The 21,127-nt window shown below is 46.3% G+C and overlaps 5 protein-coding genes across 5 annotated transcripts; 3 read left to right on the top strand and 2 right to left on the bottom strand.

Moving 5' to 3' along the window:
• Positions 1 to 1,612: 1,612 nt before the first annotated feature.
• Positions 1,613 to 2,578, top strand: GLAREA_02574 (uncharacterized protein; the record flags this gene model as incomplete). The annotated part of the gene is made up of 1 exon (XM_008087660.1): positions 1,613 to 2,578. One exon carries the CDS (start codon positions 1,613 to 1,615, stop codon positions 2,576 to 2,578), a length of 966 nt encoding a protein of 321 aa, XP_008085851.1.
• Positions 2,579 to 3,201: 623 nt separating this feature from the next.
• On the top strand, positions 3,202 to 4,161 carry GLAREA_02573 (uncharacterized protein; the record flags this gene model as incomplete). Its single annotated transcript, XM_008087659.1, has 1 exon — positions 3,202 to 4,161. One exon carries the CDS (start codon positions 3,202 to 3,204, stop codon positions 4,159 to 4,161), a length of 960 nt encoding a protein of 319 aa, XP_008085850.1.
• Positions 4,162 to 4,449: 288 nt separating this feature from the next.
• GLAREA_02572 (thiamine diphosphate-binding fold (THDP-binding)) lies at positions 4,450 to 8,100 on the bottom strand (the record flags this gene model as incomplete). The annotated part of the gene is made up of 5 exons (XM_008087658.1): positions 4,450 to 5,223; positions 5,274 to 5,727; positions 5,777 to 5,927; positions 6,473 to 8,000; positions 8,065 to 8,100. 5 exons carry the CDS (start codon positions 8,098 to 8,100, stop codon positions 4,450 to 4,452), a joined length of 2,943 nt encoding a protein of 980 aa, XP_008085849.1.
• Positions 8,101 to 8,707: 607 nt separating this feature from the next.
• GLAREA_02571 (Hect, E3 ligase catalytic) lies at positions 8,708 to 14,565 on the bottom strand (the record flags this gene model as incomplete). Its single annotated transcript, XM_008087657.1, has 6 exons — positions 8,708 to 8,904; positions 8,960 to 9,109; positions 9,165 to 13,344; positions 13,396 to 14,051; positions 14,110 to 14,189; positions 14,240 to 14,565. 6 exons carry the CDS (start codon positions 14,563 to 14,565, stop codon positions 8,708 to 8,710), a joined length of 5,589 nt encoding a protein of 1,862 aa, XP_008085848.1.
• A 2,502-nt stretch (positions 14,566 to 17,067) lies between these two features.
• GLAREA_02570 (Multidrug efflux transporter AcrB transmembrane) lies at positions 17,068 to 20,982 on the top strand (the record flags this gene model as incomplete). Its single annotated transcript, XM_008087656.1, has 2 exons — positions 17,068 to 17,331; positions 17,383 to 20,982. The coding sequence occupies 2 exons, from the start codon at positions 17,068 to 17,070 to the stop codon at positions 20,980 to 20,982; spliced, it is 3,864 nt and encodes a 1,287-aa protein (XP_008085847.1).
• Between the last annotated feature and the right edge of the window lie 145 nt (positions 20,983 to 21,127).

Here is a 21,127-nt window from a genome sequence, read left to right as displayed (position 1 = left end):
CTCGCTAATGCAAACAAGAGGATGTGCTCCTAGATTGTCTTCTTCTGGACTAATGATGTCTCAGCCCTCGTGTGCCAGATCCTACAGTCTAAGCCTGGAGAAAGGCTGATTGGGGCTGTATGACTGTGTCTCGTGGAGCTTATGGGGCAGATAAGTTAAGTAGGTCATCATTGGTTGCCAGTTATTATTTACGCACGCACATTTGCGGGTCCGCAGGTAAAAAAGCAATTATATAAGTTAAATCAATACCTGTTTCATTTCATACTGTAGGTGAATTATTAAGATAAGTGTATCAGAGTCTCTACAATAGCTGCAAGGGCGAGTTTAAAGTTTGTTGGAATTTCAATCTTACGGGAAATCAACCTTTGAAAAGAGGCAAGGTAAGTGAGCCTTAATCATCTTCTGAAACATATGGAACGCTCACAAGAAGAAAAGAAACACATCATACCCAGTCGAATTGCACTCGCAAATACACCGATTCAAAAAACCTCCATTTTTCCCGAGCGATAAGTGTGCAACAGGTCAATAAGTATAAGTCTTGAGAATTCGACTTTATATCCACGACTTTACGCCCCCTTCGAGACATCTCAACAAAGAAAATTCTCGTCATAACTCGATTTCACGGCACCATGGTAGACTGCAAGAGATGTGGGTACAATGTCTATGAGGTTTCATCAGCTGGAATTTGTAAGAGTTGTGATGGCCACACTTTGAGATATCCACAACGGAACGGGAGTAATAATGAAGTCAAGAGTAGTCACAGGTTAGTCCATTAGAGGTCTTAACGAACGCTTATTAATAAACTCAGGGACACAAGGAACGAAAGCACTTCACAAAAACAACATCAAGGAAGCCCCAAATCACACAGCGATGGACGAAACAAAGCCTCAAACAAAGCCTCAAATTATGACGATTGGGAAATCGTAGATTGATGACTGACGATTACTGAGTGTTCCGAGCATGGGATTCGCAATATGTAGTAGTTACGGGGAACATGGGTTTGAATGTCAACATTTGAACAGATTCGAGTTGAATCCGATCACAACTAAATTGTGTCATAAAGTCAAAGCCAATGAACCATAAACTTAAATGTTCTCGTCACATACAATTCGTTGAAATATAAAATGGTCGTTCAACTCAACAATGTTACCAATTGCTCCATGCTATCGAAAAAAATTGGTCAATAGCTTGTTAATTCTTACCGAAAAGGAATATATATAAGCCTCTATAGTACCTTCCCATTCAAGTGGTTCATGGATTTAGTCGGTTGCTTATAATTCCCGGCCTTCCCCTTGCCCAGATGGGAACTTCGGTAAGCGAGATCGAGACGAAGTGAGTCCAATTGCGACGTAATCACTTGATCAGATGGACACACCTTCAAATTCTTCTGCCATTAATTTTTAGCAATATATGTAGAGGGACGAGTTCTTCTCATTCACTTGCCATACAATAACAACTTAACTTATTTACCGAATGACCGACTTGAGAGGCGGATGAATTCCAACCCACTTCGCCCCAATAAACCCTTCATTGTCTTTCCATTTTCGACACTCGACCCTCTTGAATTGATACGCCAAGTTTCCAACGGACTCAAAACTACCATTCCGTCATTATGGACCCTTGTCGAAAATGCTCGCAACTTGTCGTCGACAAAACCCATATGCGATGGAGCATCTGTACACCATGCCTCAGCCAAAAGATACTGGAGACTCCAAAGTCACACAAACGAATGCTCGAGCAAGAAATCGCATCTCGCGCTGCCTATGACGCGTATGAGATCGCCCTACCTGCCAAGAAGCCAGAAACCGAGGAAGAAAAATCGCGAAGAGAGAGGCAGGAGCAGATCGAGAGATGGCAGAAAGCTCTACGAGACGATGAAGCACGACTGGCCAAGGAACGGGTGGGAAAGCAGTCTAGATCGCCATTTGAATTTGACCTCAAAGCTTCGAAAAACAACTTGTTGTTGGGGAGTATCTTAGCAGACTGTGCTACAATTATCCATGCTGCGACTATCAAGGAGAAGGACGAAATGTGCCAAACTCAAATGAATCGAGTCCCAAACATCGCCACCAGCATCATTAAAGTTCCAATACATAAACCAGAATACGACGAGAACGCCGCCGGGAAATCTTCCAATGTCGAAGGTTTTAAACTCGCAAACTCAATCGTTGACCACATAAATATGGCAGTTGGTCATAACATCAGAAAAAAATATCAAGAAACTTGCGTTCAGGACCTCACGGCAAATCTAGGCTTTTTTGGATCATGGTCAGCCAGATCCATTGGAACAATTGCCAAAAGCAGGTATCAGATGCCGACGGAAACCATTAAAACCGCGAGCATCATTCTACCAACGAGAACCATTCTGAGCGATAGTACGATGGAAACTAATGTGAAAGTTGCCAGAAAGGAGGAGGAGGAATTGAACTCTGCGAGCCAGGAAAGCGACGATGAAAATTGGGACTTCGAGCTCGACGAACTCAGTCTCGAAGAATTGGAAGAGGACCAGGAGATACTTGAGGAAACACCTCATCAACAACAAAGCTTCACCGATAGTTTTGAGGCTCAGATTGCATAAAAATCTTGAGTTCGAACGACTGGTCAAATCACTCAAAGGAGCTGAAGAAATATTTGAACACAAAAGTGGATTTTTGACTTTCATGGAGGGGCTGGACTGTCTGTTGGGAAAGTTAGGGAATGGTAGTTGGATCATGACTGGATGACAATGAGGACTAGCTATACATGATGGAGCTTTTCTGCATTGCACAAATACTGGGGTTAAAACAAGCATATTCGATGTCCAACTGTCGACATATTGCTCTAAGATAGTCTAGTGAGGTTTAGCTAGGCGAAGTAGTGATTTCAATAATAGACCAACTTCACTAGGCCATTTGCCACATACATGGATTGGGCCAATAAAGCTCAAGTATGCATGAGAATTCATGTCCTTGACAGGATAGATCGGTCACTTCTAAGCATTGATCCCGCCTGACACATGCGAATCAGTGACTTCTTGAAGCACACCAACAGCTTGAAGTGAATTGAATAAAATTACCCCCACACGTATAAGTGGAGAAGTTAAATATAAAGACAAGAAACCTTTCTGCTCTTACATAAACATTTCCACGAACTTTACCGACACCATATCACCTTACAGACAACAAAGCTTTTCCTAAACAGAAGAAACTCTGCCATCCCAAGATGCCTCCCTCTCCTCCCATCTGCACAACCTGTCAACGACGCGTCAACGCCACGGGATTATGTGGAACCTGTCCCACTCATCTACTTCAAGATGACTTACGCGCCGTCTTTCTCTCAAGAGCAGCCTCCTGTGCCATCAGACGTAGCCCAAGTTCTGCAGGCTATGAGAGTGATGAGTCTAGCGAAGCACCGGTTTATGTTAGGAGATCGATTCCTGTTGTAAAAGATAGAGACGGACAAGTTTTGGCTCAACTGGAAGACATGATCGGGAAGATGCAAGCCGATATACAACAGATTCGCCAACTATCGGTCGATGGATTCCCTGAAAAGGTCTTAAGACAGACAGAATTGCTTCGCACACAGTCAGGAGATCCTGATACCCCTCAAGCGCCAAAGCCTCATCAGACAGCTTCAGGAACAACACGGGATGAGACTATGGGCAACCAAAATCTCGGAAAACAGTCTCCTGAACTCCAATCTAGACCCCAACCCCTGGATGATATTCCAGCCCAACCAAAAACACCACTCACCCTGCAACTCGAATTAAGCGTAAACAAAGCCGCTGAGCTTACAACCAGCATCAACAGAGCCAAGAGTCTAGCTCTAAAGTCTCAAAGCCACATGCAAAAGATCCAAGATAGTATATGTGAAAGTGCCGCCAATCACGCGGCAGCCCGAATAGATCTCCACATACAAAACTCCTTGATTCGGCACATGCTTGCTGACGGATACAAATCATTTCCCAAGTGGCTGAAAGACAAGACAGCGTTTATTCCGACAGATAAAGCGGTGCTGGTTGTGAATCCACGGGGAGGTGCACAACGAAAGGCAGGAGGAGGAGAGGGGGAAGAGATGGAGGTGGAGGCCAGAAAAGAGGAGGAAGAGCTGCAGGCAAGAATTAAGGAGAATGAGAAGGATGATATGGAGTATGATTTTGTGGCTTCTAATGAGGGGCAGTGAAGTCATGTCCTCGTGTCTATGTTTTGGGACATCACTAGATCTTTCCTCGGCGAGTTTTGACATTTGACGGCTCTGGGCGACTTGGATATGTAGGCTAGTATCTAGGAAAGTTACGCTGAATCTTGTTTGGCCTAATGTACCTGTCTTACCGGACAGTTGGTTTTGTTTTTCGTACTGGGATTGCTCAATACCGGTTGGTACGTACTTCATCCAAAGGTAGCAATTTGAGCACAATCAAGAGAGCCACACCGAGAAATAGATGTTGATAATCGTGAGATCATAATTCGTCTAACCATCTAAACTTTCCTTTCCCCCCTCAAACTCTGTAATATCATACTCCTCAGGATACCTTTCCAAAATCCCCTTCAGCTCCTTCATCTGTGCCCTAATCTCCGGCGTTAAGTCCTCATATATATCCTCGAACATACTTCGTAAACTAGGTTTCTTCACCTTCTCAGCGTCACTGAACGCTTTCAGGAAAGCGCTACGTAACTGCTTCCTCGTTTCTGCTTCCTTCTCATCATTCCATAACCCGTTGTTTTCTAGGTACTTTCTGAGACGAGTGATAGGATTATCTCTGCGTTTCCAGTCCTCGACTTCGACACGCGCACGATAGGCGAAGGAGTCGTCCGAGGTGGAATGATGCGATATCCTGTAGGACATTGCTTCTATGAGTACTGGTCTTCCTCCATCTTTCAGAGCTAGTTCTCGAGCCCGTTTTGTTACCTCTCGGACCGCCCAGATATCGTTGCCGTCAACTCTGATGGTGTCGATTCCATATCCGGTTCCTCGACTGGCGATGCCGTCTCCTCGGTACTGCTCAAGAGTAGGTGTACTGATAGCATATCCGTTATTTCTACAGATGAATATCACAGGGCATGACCTGGTTGCCGCGATATTGAGAGCAGCGTGAAAATCTCCTTCTGATGCAGCTCCCTCTCCAAAATAACAGACCGCTACTCGTGGTTTTGAACCTGGGTTCTGTCGGTCTTGCATTTTTATTGCATATGCTGCTCCTGCAGCGTGAGGTATCTGTGTCGCTAATGGTGATGATATGGTGTGCTATGCAGTGTTAACATAATTTTGAATATTATAACGAGAAAGATGCGTACAATGTTCAAAGCTTTACTTCCATAGTGCACAGGCATGTTCCTACCCTTCCCAATGTCGTTCTTATTTGCAAAGAGCTGATTCATAAACTCCGGAAACGTGAAGCCTCTCTGCATGAAGACCCCAGCTTCTCTGTACTGACTAAATATAACATCTCCATCCTCCAACGCGCTCGCACTTCCCACACAAGTTCCTTCTTCTCCCTGGGATGTCATGTAGAAACTCAGACGACCCTGCCGCTGTGCCTCGAACATTACAATATCCATGATGGAGACTTTCAGCATATTTTCGTACATCATAAGGGCGAGACCATGAGACGGAAGTGAAACGGTAGGATCAATGATGTTGCCTTCAGGAGATGTGCATCTGTAGGTTGGGATGGCGGGGTATGTAGAGGGGTATTCGAATGTCATGGCATTTGTAAATTTGCTATTTACAGCTCCAGGAAAGCATACTCTAATTCTGTTAAACGTTGCAAATTTGGTGGATTTGGACAGTGGCCTACTCTGCTGCTCCCGCCTTCTGTGACAATGAAGAAGACCATCTTTGTGGCCGCCCTCCGACTGTTCCTGTGCCCTTCAAAGGAATCTGACGAAGCCCAGAGGCTCGCCGCGCGCAGATACTCTTCATCTTTGTTTTTGGCGATGTCAGTCCAGCTAAAAGTATCAGCGAGATGTCTTAATTGTATCTGGATTGTGATATCCAGACATTTTGTCTGAGAACAAGAAAACTTTACATGAGGAGCGGGATGTTGTTTGTCAATTGAGCACCAGTTTGGAGGCCGACGATAACCGCCGGTTGTCTGTGCTGGTTTGTGGAGTCCCCGCAAAATCGGCAGGGGTATCGTCCCTGAACATCAAGTGTCTCGTGTCAGCAGTGTCATTTTCACCTGGTCGTTGTGGTAGCTATCTAGTTCTCTATAACATATATTCCATCACGACAGGTACTTCGGGTTTAGCCAACGTGATTTTTTCACAACATAAAGTCTCTGTTAAAACTAGCAATATCCAACACACAGCTTATCATCATTAGAACATTTGAAGCCTTTCACATGCAATCCAACCATATCCCACCGACCTCCCTACAAGCCCCTAGACAGCACTCCCAAAAAGTTCGACACAAAATGCATGTACCCACAATCCTTATAGAACCAGTACATCAGAAGCCCATAGCCTCTACCTTTTCTTTCCACTCACAATACCTTTAACAACCAAAACACCGCTACCAACCTCGACCTTCCATCCTTCTCTGATTAGCATCTTACCGACCGCTGGCCCCAACTTCAACCTGCCCCCTTCACTATGCCTTCCAATACCTGTGACAATGCGGTATCCACCACCGATACCACCCATAATCCTAGCCTCACCCAGTTCGTGCCACCAGTTCGTAACTCTTTCCCGACTGATTCTCAAAGCATCCTTCACATTGACTCCATGCAAATCAAGTTCGGTTCGAGAGCTTTGTGCAGCGACTAGAGCATCTGCAGCCGCGCTCGAGGATGCTTTGGCAAGGGCGTTATAGTTCCGGCCTTCGAGTGCGTAATATGCCGCTGCACCTCCCATGAGGTGGTCTGATTTGCCTTTTCGATAGTACGCAGCTGCTTTTTCAAAATTGTTATTTCGAGCGGCCATATGCGATGCTGCCAAATCAATCGAGCCCGCATGGGTTCCAGCCGTCTTAGGAGATGGCAGAGAAGGCACATCTGCATCATTGAGATTTATTGGGGCGTGCCGAAACTCCAGTTGAATTGGTGATTTGGACTGGTTGGGTGACGCCACCAGGCTTTTTGCAAGTGCTCGACTGTTTCCAACTGAAAAATCGGTAATATGGAAAATCGCTTCAAGGTTGGTCCTGCTAAGGGCAGGAAACTCTTGTTGGAGATCATGTAAATAGATTTGAAGAACTGGATCATCTTCTGATTCAATATTCATAGCTCTGTGAGCTCCAATTAGGGCCAGGATAGTCGCTGGCATTGATCCACCATTCTTGTGATATAGAGATGCGACCTGATTTTCTGGCATACCCGTATTAAGTGATATGAGGTCGATATCGTGCTTCGCTGTGGCCCATTTGCTCTGTTGGGAAGGTATCGAGTCGGAATTTGATAGCCCTCCCTCTTCGACCTCACGTCGCTTCTTCTTCTTCCCCTTCCGTGGTTTGGAAGGCGCTCCATCTTCATAAAATGCATCGACTCCCTTGTGCCTGCTTCCATTTTCTTCCAAAAACGATTGAGTCATCAACTCGTCAATAGCCAAGTTTGTGTCGCCCTTGTGCTTTTTCAGCGTCCAACGGATGTCAAAAGATGTGAGAATTGGAAAAATACCGCTAAGGGCGGCTTCTTTTTCGTTATCTCCTAAGCTGTCCAGTGCGCTAGTATATGATCTTTCTGGTGATTCGTCTTGAGTAGATGGTGTGCTGTTGGTCTCAACGTCCGTCTCCTCCAGGTCTGGAAGCGCCATTTCCTGGCTGACGGACGTGTCATCGGTTTGGGACTTCCAACACCTGTCACCCGCGCTCTCGTCATCTGCCTGGGTTTCAAAGCCATTGTTGAGATTGTCTATTCGGCCAGCCCCGCTTGCGTCGAATCCTGTAGCTTCTTCGGAAGGAGCATCGGCTTTGAGGGCATCCAAAGTCTGTCGCGCTGCCTCTAGCTGCACAGTGTCGCAAATGTCATAGTCGGAGATGATTGCAAGGACAAGAGAGGACTCTATAGTTTCAGAATATTCCGCCTAGCTTTGCAATTAGACAAGTAAGGCAACAAACGACAATAGGCACTTTTGCTGGTAAACCTACCAATAAATGGGCGTGGATCTCATTTTTATCCCACATACTATGTGACCGACCCCAAAATAAGAAATGTGCTTGCTAGGTGTTATTGCACAATCGAATCAGCAATTTCAGCTCGTAGAAAGAATGATAGGGCAGCAGGAAGTGTTGCGACAACATTTTAATAGTGAGTGTTGGGGGTTTTTAAGACTTTGTTATCTGATCCATGACGAGCTCACTACGGTTGGGCTGAGGTCGGCCCCGAAGACGGTCACACCGTCACATGCACAACAAAGGGACCGTATTGTCCAACCAAACATATGCACATCGAAAGTTCGGAGGGGATATTCAATCACATTAAGCAAATTTGTGATATCAATCTGTATTATCAGAGTTGCGGTTTTCGTCTATCTAACAATGTGTGCATAAAGCTAAACCGTCGCAATCATGTTATCCTCCGCAATGATGCGCCTAAACGACCTCTTCCATGCAATTTAACTCGACCATTTGAAAGCCGCAATGAGAAAATACACATGGTATGAAGAAACTCGTGGATACATAAATAATGAGTAACAGGGTCATCTTCGTGAAATAACGCCCAATATCGCAGCTCCTATGCGCATCCCCGCACGGTCAAACTAAAAAGGTAACTTTTCGACGTTCAACATGTTTAGGACAAATGGAAAGCACCCTGGCCTTCCTTAATAGCAGTATTCATACGTCTTCTCATTACGTCCAGATCCGTGTAGTCCGGCAATTTGAGGTAGTTGACACATGTCATGACGCTAGGCAGATAGTCGTCCGATGTATATGGGGGTTCACTGGGTTTACAAACCACAGTAAACATAGGCGTAAGAGATTTGAAGCCTAGGCACAAACATTAGCAAGCTAGTCATTGAAACGGGGGAGGCTGCTGATTTACCTCCAATTGGAAGCTTAGGGCTGCCGGTCGTGAACTGCAGGAAATCTCGTCGCTCGGGTAGAGAGAGTTCACTCATGGTCTGGAGCAGGTTCTTGACGCTCTTGCTATCCATGTTGAATCCATGGTCAGCTTTGATAGAGTCCATTAGAGCTGCAGAAAATGGTATTAGCAAAGTATCAATGTCTGACCTGTGCGAGGGACTTACTCTCAAGTGACCAATCCTCCTCAATACGGCCAAACAACATGACCAGCTCGTCAGGCGTGAAGGCGCTCAATGCAGAAAACGGGAATACCTGAGTGAAGCCGGCTCGGAACGCATCTACCTGTCGTTGGACACCACTGCCTAATGTCATATCTATTACCTTGTCCAAGTAAAGCTCCACGTTCTCAATTGTGACAGCGATATTGGCGCCATTTGGCAGAAGCTCGATTGTGGAATAGCCTGGAAGCGTAAAATCGAGTCCAAGATCATCAATAGAGACTTTGTCAATCTGTAATCGTTCGGCCTCATCCACCTTTTGGGCGGGGCTTAATTTTGGATTCTCGTCAATCGCTTTTTTCGCAACTGCAAACTTCTTAATAAGCTTCAAGGACTTCGCTAACTGTGCGTCAACCGTCTTGACAGCTCCTAATGACGGATTGACAGGATTGGAACCGTCGCCAATGCGGAAAAAGGTTGGGTTAAAGGATACATCAATGATTCTAGAATCAATCATCGACCTTGCTGTGAATTTTCCAAGCATCTTGAACAAATGCAGAATGCGCTTTCCGTTCTCATTCAATGCTTGGTCTTCGCTCATAGGCGCTGGGAAAAGTCCACTGAGACCAAACGCGTACTCATCATTTTCGTTTGTGTCCGTTTCACGCCATAGCTTGAGTTTCTTCTTCGAAAACTCTTTCGAAACGGTAGAGTAGAATTCAAGAGTAGGTCCTAGTCCGGTACCCACCTCTTCGAAATATTCCACTTCTAGAATGCTTTGAGATGCGCCGTAAAGCTCCATAACTTTCAAGGCAGATTCAAGGATTTTAGATCGTGAAATGCGGACCTTTTGCCGCTGGAGACGACCTAGGAATGGCCGCTCGTCTCGGTGGCGATCTCTTCGCGACTCATCCGCTGATTGCGCATTTTGCCATCGCGTCATGGAGCGAGCATAGCCAAAGGACGTCGACTGCAAGAAGAGATGTCTTGTTTCGAAAGGAAATAGAAATGGATATAGACGAGCAAGATCCTCGCTCCAACTTGGGAGGCAATTACTTGCAACCACCAAGGGCTCCTCAAGTTGGCGATTTAGCTTTGCTGTCAGCTTTGTATTAACGAATTGAGAAAGCGGCTCCGCATTAAGTTTCAGGGTATCTTTGTTTTCGGCGAGCACATCATCAAGATTAGCATTGAGAGCGTGTAAAATGTTAAGTAGTCGTAAAATGGACGAAGTTGCGGGGTGCTTGTCCAGAGAAGCAGGAATGCCAGAAGCTGTCAGTTCAGATGCCTCAGCTGCTTGTGTAACGGAGCTTGGTTCTGGCGGTGGCGGGCCTGCAACACGTTTAAATTTAATTGGGTGAACAGCAGACCAGACGCTTCGGCTCGTATGTTCATCAACAGGTCCTGCCGGGTTATGGACAGCACGGTAGATAGTTGTCTCGTTGGAAAGAACCTTGTCATCGAGGCTGAACTCGATGTGCCAGTCTTGAGGGACAGATTGAATAGCCGCAGCGTAGGACATTGGTCTGGACGCGCTTGGTGTAGACAAAGCAGCTGCCGCCGCTGCTGCAGCGAATGCTGAAGCAGTGCGTGGGTTACTTCCAGGCATTTGGGATGGGGTAGCAACTCGCGTGCCGTCCTCTTTACGTGCTGTCACTTTCCCGCCAGCTGCGACTTCGAGACTGACGGCAGTTGGGTCAGGTGGTGTAGCATCCTCCATTTCATCCTCCATCTCATCGACAATGGCGTCTAAAGCAGCCGATTCTTCCATGTCTTCATCATCAGTCAATTGTCTCTCATCAGCACACTCGAGGGCACGTGCAAGACTATCCTCCTCTTGTGGTGGAGGGGGTGGCGCAGGCGGCTCTGTTTGTGCCTGATTTCTTCTACTTGATCGACGTGAGACAGGCTTTTCTTGAGGAGTGTTAATAGCAGACTGTTCATCTGAAGCAGGGGTAGCAGCAGGTGCGGTCTTCGATTTTGCTTTACGAGCGGCTCGGGACGCAGAAGGTGTAGGGGCGGCCGGTGTGGCTGCATTCGCAGAGGCCAGCCCACGTTCTAAAAGACGCGAATGGGTATTAGGAAAGTTTGAATTTAGATGGGATAAATTACCTGCGGCTGCTAATGCAGCGAGTGCACCTGAAAGGCCTTCTCTCCTGGAACCCCGCGGCCGTTCAGACATGCTGATCCGAGGGCGAAGGTAATCATCAAGCGCCTTGAAAGTCGCGATGGCGTGAATAGAGACCATAATGTTGCGGTATGGACGTGGTATTTCGGATTCGTCATCCGCCACCAATTTAAGTCTGATTTGCTTAGCAAGCATCGACGCAGCACTGCTTCTATTACCATCAAAAGTGTTTTGATGAACGGTAACGACCTCAAAATGCTCTGAGCGACTCAAAAGATCTTGCAACTTGTGGATAAGACTACTGAAAGGTGTGGCGACTGATTCCGTGTTTGCAGACTTCGACTTCTTTGAGATATTTCGGCCCATAAACACCTCGAGGAATGCCGATCTAGCATCGTTGCTTAGTCGCTCATCGGGATTATTGAAGATATCTAGAAGGACTCGAACAACCTCGGAATTTAGTAACTCAGCACTGGTAACGCTTTCCAAGACATCCCCATCGAAGTACGATGCAAGCGTGGTGAAGAGGTCTTGGCCGTTTCCTGGACCTTGGTGAAGATAATGAGCTTCAATTTCTGAAGCGAGACCTTGCAGGCTTGTTAATATTTTGGTGGCTTTCTTTTTCATACTCTTGCTGTTTTTATCGGTCTCGTGCACTTCGATAAAGCGCTTTGCTCGCTCTGCAATGAGTTGTTGCATAGTGGTGGCGTCAGACGTGACTTGGCGAGAAGGACCGTCCAGGGACATGGTCGAGCCTCGAGAGCTGACTGGCGATTGACTGGCATCCTCTTGGATGTCATCGTTCTCATTCTCATTCTCGTTGTCGTCGTTATCGTCATCAGAAGAGTCATCTTCATCATCTTCATCATCGCCGTTACCAGCGACAGCTGGTTTTTCGGAGACCTTCTTCTCGGCAGTATTTGTCTCTACGATTTCCAAAGTGGGTGTCGCAGGCTCGACGCTCTTTTCGTTTGATTCTGTCGTAACGAGCTTTGCAATCTCTGCGATCACCCCTTCGCGGTAAAATTGGTAGCGATAAATGTCATCCAAGCGGGTCAAAAGTAATTCTGCAGCCTGAAGAGCATAGTTCACCAAACTCGGATGGTCTTGCTGCGAGAGAATAGCAGCAAGAAATGAAGCGTACGGTACTGAACGCAAAGCGTCTACCAAAATGTCTTTATCCAGATTTGTCAGCATCTTCAACTGGGCCGTCAACACTTTCTGCCGAACGCTGAGGTTAACAGTACTTGAAAAAGCATCGGTTAGAGTGGGGAAGAGAATGATCGCGAAGCGTTTCACCTCTTGTTTGCATCCTTCGAGAAGCTCAATGCGCTTCTCGTTTGTAGACTTCTTTCGGGAGCTACTGGATGTGCCATTGGGAAGGGCAGGATTAGAGTCGGGGTCGAAAATTTCTCCAAAAGAACCCTCTAGTTCTCTAGGAAGTCCCGGAAGCAATTCGCAAATCACGTTCAGCGTTTCAATGACTTGCTCTCGTGGTCGGTGTATGAGAGCCTGCATGATAACTACGCTATCGATTTTCGAAGCCATATCCTCCGAGGTATCCGGTGGGGAGACACCTGTTAATATTTGATACAGAGTCTCAACTACATTCATTTTGAAAAGCTCAGCCGACAATGTTGCGCTCGCCTTTGCGGTAAATGCGAGTACTCGTAAGAACTGCGTATGAATATTAGGACCGATAAGATTTGTGGTGCCCGGAAGCAAGAGCCGCAATATGGCCTTCAGCAAATCCGTGCTAACCAGCTCTTCTAGCTTGTTTGGGTGATACCTGAAGCTTTCGACTACTCGCGAGACGCATAAAGAACCTTGCTCGACGACCTTTTGGTCACTGGAGCTCAGAACGTTGAGTAAAATAGGCATGACATCTCTAATGACAGAAAAGGAGTCTTCTGGAATATTTCGGCAGCAATTTGCAGCAGTCGTTACCGCAGTCCGCTGAGTGCTCGTGGCGAAAAAGTCAAGATACGTCAAGCAAGCAGTGAGGCCTCCTTCACGTACAATCGATGCTGGATATTCAACCGAAATCTTTTCGAGAGTCTGAATCATATTAGTGAAATGAAAGCTACGAGAAACATAAAGGACACTTACACTAAGGGCTTGCTCTGCCAAGTCGATAAAATGGATTTCCAAAAGCTTTTGGCAAAGAATGGGCACTGCTCCTCCATAAACTACATTTGCAGTGCTCGCGGGAAGAGCTTCCATAAGATTCGCTAAACATCTGCAAGCTAGAAGCATCATCTCTGGATTTTCCTCCCCAAAGTCCGAAGGCTGCATGAGAACCACGAGTTCCTTAACAAATGCATCGGGTGAAAAGTGCCCTGAAAGATTGTCTTCAGTCGACACTAGGAGGATTTCTGATAGTTCTTGAAGAGCGATTAGCTGTACCGAAGGATCATCTTTTTGCTTCAAGTTGCTCAAAATATCTCTAAGCCTTGTAGAGACACCCGACATCATTCCACTCAAAGCTCTTAGAGTACTAGAAAGTCCATGTGGTGGACCCCCAGCTCCAAACCCCCCAAATGGATCGTCGTCGTCGTCGTCGTCATCGTCATCACGTCCTTCATAGTTGCGAGCCATCTCTTCCTCATCTATATCGTCGCTTCCGTCGTCGTCATCGTCAGCAGGTGGAGGGGGTGGGCGCTTTTCGTCTGCGAGATTGCTGGAGTTGTTGTCCAGATCCTTGTTATTACCTACGGTCTTCTTTGATCGTCGGCTTGTAGTTGGTGTGTTGTTTGGGGAATCTGCTGTGGCAGATATTAGATATAGCTGTACACAAAACTATCGGGTTATCTTCCAACTTACCTGCATTCTTCTTATTTCTGGCAGATTTTCTTTTGGAGGAGCTTGTAACGGGTGGATCGTTGGAAGGACCAGCAGAATCACTGTAAACACGTAAATAAGGCGCCATCCGAAGTGAAAAGGCTAAACTTACCCCGGGCTCGACATCACCGCAGGAGTCTTCCCTTTTGTACCTTTACGACGAGACGGGGCTGCAGCAGATACAGCCGGTGGGGGCAGTGGCGGATCGCTTTCTGATAACTTCTGACGCTTCGTTCGTCTGGGCGAGACGACCTTCGCTGCCTCGAGTTCAGGTGCTGGGCTGGGTTCTCGCGGTGGAACTTTGCGTTTTCGTGACGATGTCTGTGACCGAGCCGATGCTGGGGTTGCAGCAGATCCTAAAGAAGAACCAGAAGAACCAGAAGCTTCTGATGAGCTTGCTGCTCGTCTTGTGGAAGCACGGGTGATTCTGGAAGACATGAGTATTTGTATTGAGATGGATACCTTCTCTACACTGCCAGCACCTCCTCACAACTTGGTCGAGACGGTCGTGAGAATATGTGGTCGATGCGACGAGATGAATTTGGGGGAAAAGTAGAATTGAAAATGGTGAACGTGAATGGACGGGGTGATGTACCGAGAAGAAGAAACAGAAGTTGCTGTCAACAATGATCTTGCCGTTTCTGGGTCGTTATCGAGATCCGCTATACGCTGCGAATGTGCCATTTACGCCATCTCCCACGGCGAATGCTCGACCTTGGGGCGCAGATTTACGGGTGGAATTGGTGAAACTGCTGTGATTTTACCTTTCCCTAGTGTGGGCGAGATGGAGGAGTGTAATGGCGAGCTTGCGCCGACGTGAGGTGGTGGTGAAGTTGGTGGGTTGCTTTTGGCGTGACGGAGTGACCTGAACCCTTCGAACACCGACTGGGTGCGTTGGCCGATTGAGGACGGACGCGCTTAATAGCCGCTAGCACTAAGTGGTGGTTACCACTCCACAACTGTTAATAGGAGCAAACCAATAATGAAGAGGCGAATGCGTGGGAACTATCGCGAGACTGATTAGATCAAGGATCTGCAGAGTCATTGACAAATTTTAGCGTTTTACCTCGCTGCATATTGGGTGTTTTTGGCTGGAAATTCGAGATGGTTTCGAGCTCATTCCCTCACCTCGGTATGTGTCACAGGGCATCTACTTAAACAATAATCAACTGGTCGAATGTTTTTATAATTTATGGTTAGCTTCCTATGTGGGCAATTTCCTTGTGCTACTAACACCTGAATGTCTGAAGACACGATTTTTGGACTAGTCAGTCTCATATTACAATTTTTGAGCTCACGCTAGGTCATAATGATACGAAGCTGACTGACTCAAAATAGTTGAAAACTGATATCATCGAACAAAACTAAACTTGGCTTTTTGTTTCCGCTACCATGTTTAAAACCGATGGAGCCTTTAAGTCCAGATGTATCTGTAGGGGAATAGTTTGCGGACAATGTGTAATCAAGATCACGATAGTAATCAATCTTTCGATCAGGATCTACAGCAGGGATGTGCTTTGTACTGAAGAAGCTGGTGAAGATCTTAGAAAAGTCTTTCCGAACAAGATGCCAGCCTCGCGGTGGACAAGATAAGTGGCAGTTGACGCACAATATTTGCCCAGAACAGTTGACGCAATACACGATTTCGTCAATTATCTTACGTAAATATAATCTTTTTAACTCTATTTACTACAAAGTCATAATTTAAGCTACTTACCCGCTCTAAAATATAATTTAAGTTTCACAATAGTAAGGAGGTTATGCCAAATATTTTGTCCTCTGCGAGTGTTCTGCGAGACAGCTTTTGCATCGGCTTCCTTTTTCACACTGTACTATATTCAGCGTCAAAGCCAAAGTTCTTACCCTCCATAACATTAGCCTCTGGAGAATTTTCTTCGTTAAAACAGGACAGATCTGCCATATTATCACCCTATCAATTCAGAAAGGAAACAAGGACACAATGCTGTTATCTTCCCGTACTAATATCCGTAGTATCCTGATGAAAAACATTGGTAATCTAAAATTATAAGTTCAAAATGTAAGCCTTTCCGTGTCAAGATGGAAGCCTCGTAACGGCAGCCCCGCGCCCGCACTGAACATTGTCTGAGCGGAGGGCTTATCTGGATTTCACCAGCCAACCAATAAAAGTCAGCTATCAAAAGGTACAGGGCTCGACTCAACCAACGTGTTGATGCTTCGAGAACGCGATTTAAAAAAAGGGACAGCGGACCTTTGGACTATTTTCTTTTCGAGTCTTTTATGTCCATATCAGTTCTCATAGAGTAATAATTAATCTCCGGTTGCCAAAATCTCAGTGAAGGGTTTTCCTGCAGTATTACTTGGTCAAATTTATGCATACCAATTACCTTGATTTCAATGAACAGCACCATTGCAGTTTCATGATGGTTATTTTCTGGTTGTAAATCCAACTTTCATTCGCCTGCTCTGCGATATCACAGACAATGGCAGGAACATTGCTCATCTCTATGACCATCTGATACGGAACGCTGAGTAGCATTAAGTTTTAACAAAAGTTGATAAGTTCATACCAGTAGTAGTAGCATTCTTTCTTGAGCTCAAGTGAATAAATGTATCGTCTTTTCAATAAATGTACTGTCTTCTCAAAAGACCATACTGTGATTAGCATTCCCATGCCATGATCTCGGGAGACTAGGCTCCAGGCATCAAAATCGAGCCGCATGCGCCACCATATGGATGACGATGGCCGTCGCCATCCAAGCTTCTGACAGGGATTCTGCGGTTGTCACCTGCACGACGTCGAGCTTCACCTCCTCTCAAACTTGTTGTGAATCGTCTTCCGACTGAAGTCACCACTAGGAGATTGTGATCTGATTCAAAACCGACAAATATAGGCAAAGGCTCCAAACTCGAACGATTTTGCGACGCTGGTCGGCGCATCCTCTTCAACAACCATCCACGATGCGGCGCGTGTGGTACCCAGCAGCTTTGGCAGGTTTGCTAGCTGTGTCACTTGTGTCTGCAGAAGCAGCCTATACACCCAAACATGAAGCCGGAAGGTGTGCGATACGTGGGAATTGTGGGAAACAGAGCTTCTTTGGCTCAGAGTTACCATGTCCGGATAACGAACTGGCGAAGGACCCAACGAAAGAAGTGCGGGACCAGCTTGTCGGAATTTGTGGCGCGAAATGGAATACAGGCCCAGTTTGTTGTGAAGCAGAGCAGGTATATTTAGATTGTTCAGGTACTCGGACACTGTTGCTAAACTTCGAATAGCTCACTGCTCTTTCGGACAACCTTAAGAAAGCGAACGCTTTCATTTCCTCCTGCCCCGCATGCAAAGAGAATTTCTACAACCTATTCTGCACGTTCACCTGTTCCCCGGATCAATCTTTGTTCATAAATGTCACTCGTACAGAACCAAAGAACGACAAATTGATGGTCACGGAATTGGACCAGTTAATCTCGGACGAATATGGATCTGGCTTTTATGACAGCTGCAAAGACGTGAAGTTCGGGGCGACAAATGGCAATGCTATGTCATTCATCGGAGGCGGAGCAAAAACTTACCCAGAGTTTCTGAAGTTCTTGGGCGACAAAAAACCATTTGGATCACCGTTCCAGATCAATTTCCCAGATCCGAAGGAATATACAGAACCCGACATAGATCCCCTGCCAATGGCACCCAAGAAATGTAACGATGAAGACGAGAGTTTCAGATGCGCATGTCTGGATTGTCCAGCTGTATGTCCAACATTACCAGCGGTTTCAGAAACAAGCTCGTGTCACGTTGGAGTACTACCATGCCTCTCATTTGGTGCTATCCTGGTTTATGGAATCATCTTGGGATTGCTTGCTACCGCCATAGTCGGCCATATTGCAGTTGCCAAGGTCAGAAAGGCAAAGAGCGAAAGGCTTCGACTTATTCAGGATACTACGATGAGTGACGATGAAGATGAGGGAGAAATGATACACAACAATGCGATGTACGATCGGCCACAGAAGAATTACTGGATCAACACTGTCTGTGATAGCGCTTTTAGCCGCCTGGGTTTCACCGCAGCAAGATTTCCAGGGATAACTATTGGCATTTGCGTAGCTCTAGTCGGAATTCTCAGTGTCGGTTGGGTCAGGTTTTCCATCGAGACCAACCCTGCGCGATTATGGGTCAGTCCAACCTCAGCCGCAGCAAAGGAGAAGCTATTCTTTGATGAGAACTTTGGTCCGTTTTACAGAACCGAGCAGGTATTTCTCGTCAATGACACAGTCACCAAGGGTGGTATAAGCCCTGTCATGAGTTATGATACACTCATTTGGTGGAAAGGTGTTGAGGAACGTGTTGCGGGCCTCAAAGGAAACAAGACTGGCACAAGCTTTGACGACGTCTGTCTCAAACCAATAGGGGACGACTGTGTCGTCCAATCTGTTACTGCTTATTTTGATAGCAGTCCAAAGGATCTGTCGCCGTCGAGTTGGCAAAAACACATTCGAGAATGTGTAGAGACTAATGTCAATTGTCTGCCTAAGTTCGGACAACCAGTTGACCCGAAGCTGGTGATTGGTGGCAATGACAATTCCACAGATCCCACGCATGCCTCTGCAATTGTTACCACCTGGGTCGTTAACAACGGCGCGGAAGACTCGTCATTTGTAAAGAATGCCAGCGATTGGGAACAGGCATTAAAACTCACTCTTTTAGAAGTGCAGGCAGAAGCAAACTCTCGTGGCTTGAGACTGTCATTCAACACTGAAATCAGTTTGGAGGAAGAATTAAATAAATCCACAAACACTGATGCGAAGATTGTGGTTATCAGCTACATCATCATGTTCTTTTACGCATCGCTAGCCCTCGGCTCTACAACATTATCTCTTCGTTCAGTTCTACGAAACCCAGCAACATTCCTTGTCGAATCCAAGTTCTCTCTTGGTGTCGTGGGCATCCTGATTGTGTTGATGTCTATTTCAGCATCTATTGGTCTTTTCTCCTTTGCCGGCGTCAAAGTCACTTTGATTATTGCCGAAGTCATTCCGTTTATTGTTTTGGCTGTCGGTGTTGACAATATCTTCCTCATCGTACATGAATTTGAGCGTGTCAACATCAGCCACCCAGATGATGTTGTTGAACACCGAATCGCGAAAGCTCTTGGACGAATGGGACCATCCATTCTTCTGTCCGCTATCACAGAAACCGTCGCATTTGCACTGGGTGCCTTTGTTGGCATGCCAGCTGTGAGGAATTTTGCAATCTATGCGGCGGGAGCAGTATTTATTAACGCACTATTGCAAGTCACCATGTTCGTATCTGTATTGAGTCTCAACCAGCGTCGTGCCGAAGACCAAAGGGTTGATTGCTTCCCCTGCATTCAACTAAAGAGCGCCGGTATTCAATTGGGAGTCTCAAGTGGCAACGGTTATAGCTCGCCATACGAGGGCCAAGAAGAAGGCACTCTTCAGACCTTCATTCGCAAGCATTATGCCCCTGCTCTCCTTGGGAGGCAAATGAAGGTCGCTGTGGTCGTTGTCTTCCTGGGTATCTTCACAGCCGCCGTGTCTCTCATTCCTGAAGTTGCCTTGGGATTAGACCAAAGAGTGGCGATTCCAGATGGATCGTACCTGATCCCGTATTTTAACGATTTGTACAATTACTTTGAGTCTGGTCCTCCTGTATATTTTGTCACTCGAGAAGTCAACGCTACCCAACGAGTCCATCAACAACAACTTTGCGCGCGGTTCACGACTTGCGAACAAGAATCTCTTACAAACATCTTAGAACAAGAACGCAAGCGTCCAGATACGTCTTACATTGCATCGACTGCAGCCAGCTGGGTCGATGACTATTTGCGATGGCTCGATCCGGACTTGGAAGAATGCTGTGTTGAAAAGGAGAAGAATGATAAAGGCCGTTTCGAGGAGCACACCTGTTTCGCAGATAGGGTTCCCGCCTGGAACATTACACTTTCAGGTATGCCTGAAGGCGAAGAGTTCATTTACTACCTGAAAAAATGGGTAGAAGCACCCACCGGCGAAAGCTGTCCATTGGGAGGGAAGGCCTCATATGGCAATGCTCTAATTATTGACGATAAGAAAAATACAATTCCCGCAAGCCACTTCCGCTCAAGTCATACACCACTTCGCAGCCAAGAAGATTTCATCAAAGCTTACGCATCGGCACGAAGAATATCGAGTGACCTTACGGAGAAAACTGGGATCGAAGTATTCCCATATTCTATATTCTACATATATTTCGATCAATATGCTGGTATCGTAAAGTTGACTGCCACTCTTCTTGGATCGGCGCTTGCTATCATATTCGCCATCTCCTCAATCCTCTTAGGATCTGTTTTCACTGGAGCTGTTGTTACTATCACAGTCGTTATGATTGTCGTTGACATCATCGGCTTCATGGCAGTCTTTGGCGTTTCACTCAATGCAGTCTCACTCGTCAATCTGATCATCTGTGTCGGTATCGGAGTCGAGTTCTGCGCCCACATCGCCCGCGCATTCATGTTCCCCTCACGAGCCGTGATGGAGCGTGCAAAGAACAAGTTCCGCGGCCGCGATGCGCGTGCCTGGACTGCTCTCGTCAACGTAGGCGGGTCAGTGTTCTCAGGTATCACCATCACCAAGTTACTTGGGGTCTTTGTATTGGCATTCACAAGAAGTAAGATCTTTGAGATCTACTACTTCAGGATCTGGCTGGCGTTGGTCATCTTTGCAGCTACCCACGCACTGATCTTCCTGCCTGTGGCACTGAGTCTGGTTGGAGGCGAGGGTTATGTTGACCCGGAAAGCGACGGCGGTCTCGAGGAGGACTTGGCAAGCAGACGTTACAGAGCGTTGTTACCTGATGTTGAAGATAGCGATGATGAGTATTAGAGGAAAGGATGTTGGCAAGCTACTAGATGAGGAGGACGATTGAGTATAAAGCAACATCTGTAATTCATATTGGGTCACTGGTGCATAAGAAAGCGAGGAAATGTATTTTTGTAGTTGGAATAAATAATTATAGTTTTTGGCAGTA

Source organism: Glarea lozoyensis (genome assembly GCF_000409485.1).
Source record: "Glarea lozoyensis ATCC 20868 chromosome Unknown GLAREA6, whole genome shotgun sequence".
In the NCBI taxonomy this organism is placed as follows: Eukaryota; Fungi; Ascomycota; class Leotiomycetes; order Helotiales; family Helotiaceae; genus Glarea; species Glarea lozoyensis.
The sequence above is the reverse complement of the archived record's forward strand: the minus strand, read 5'-3'. Positions and strand labels throughout refer to the sequence as shown.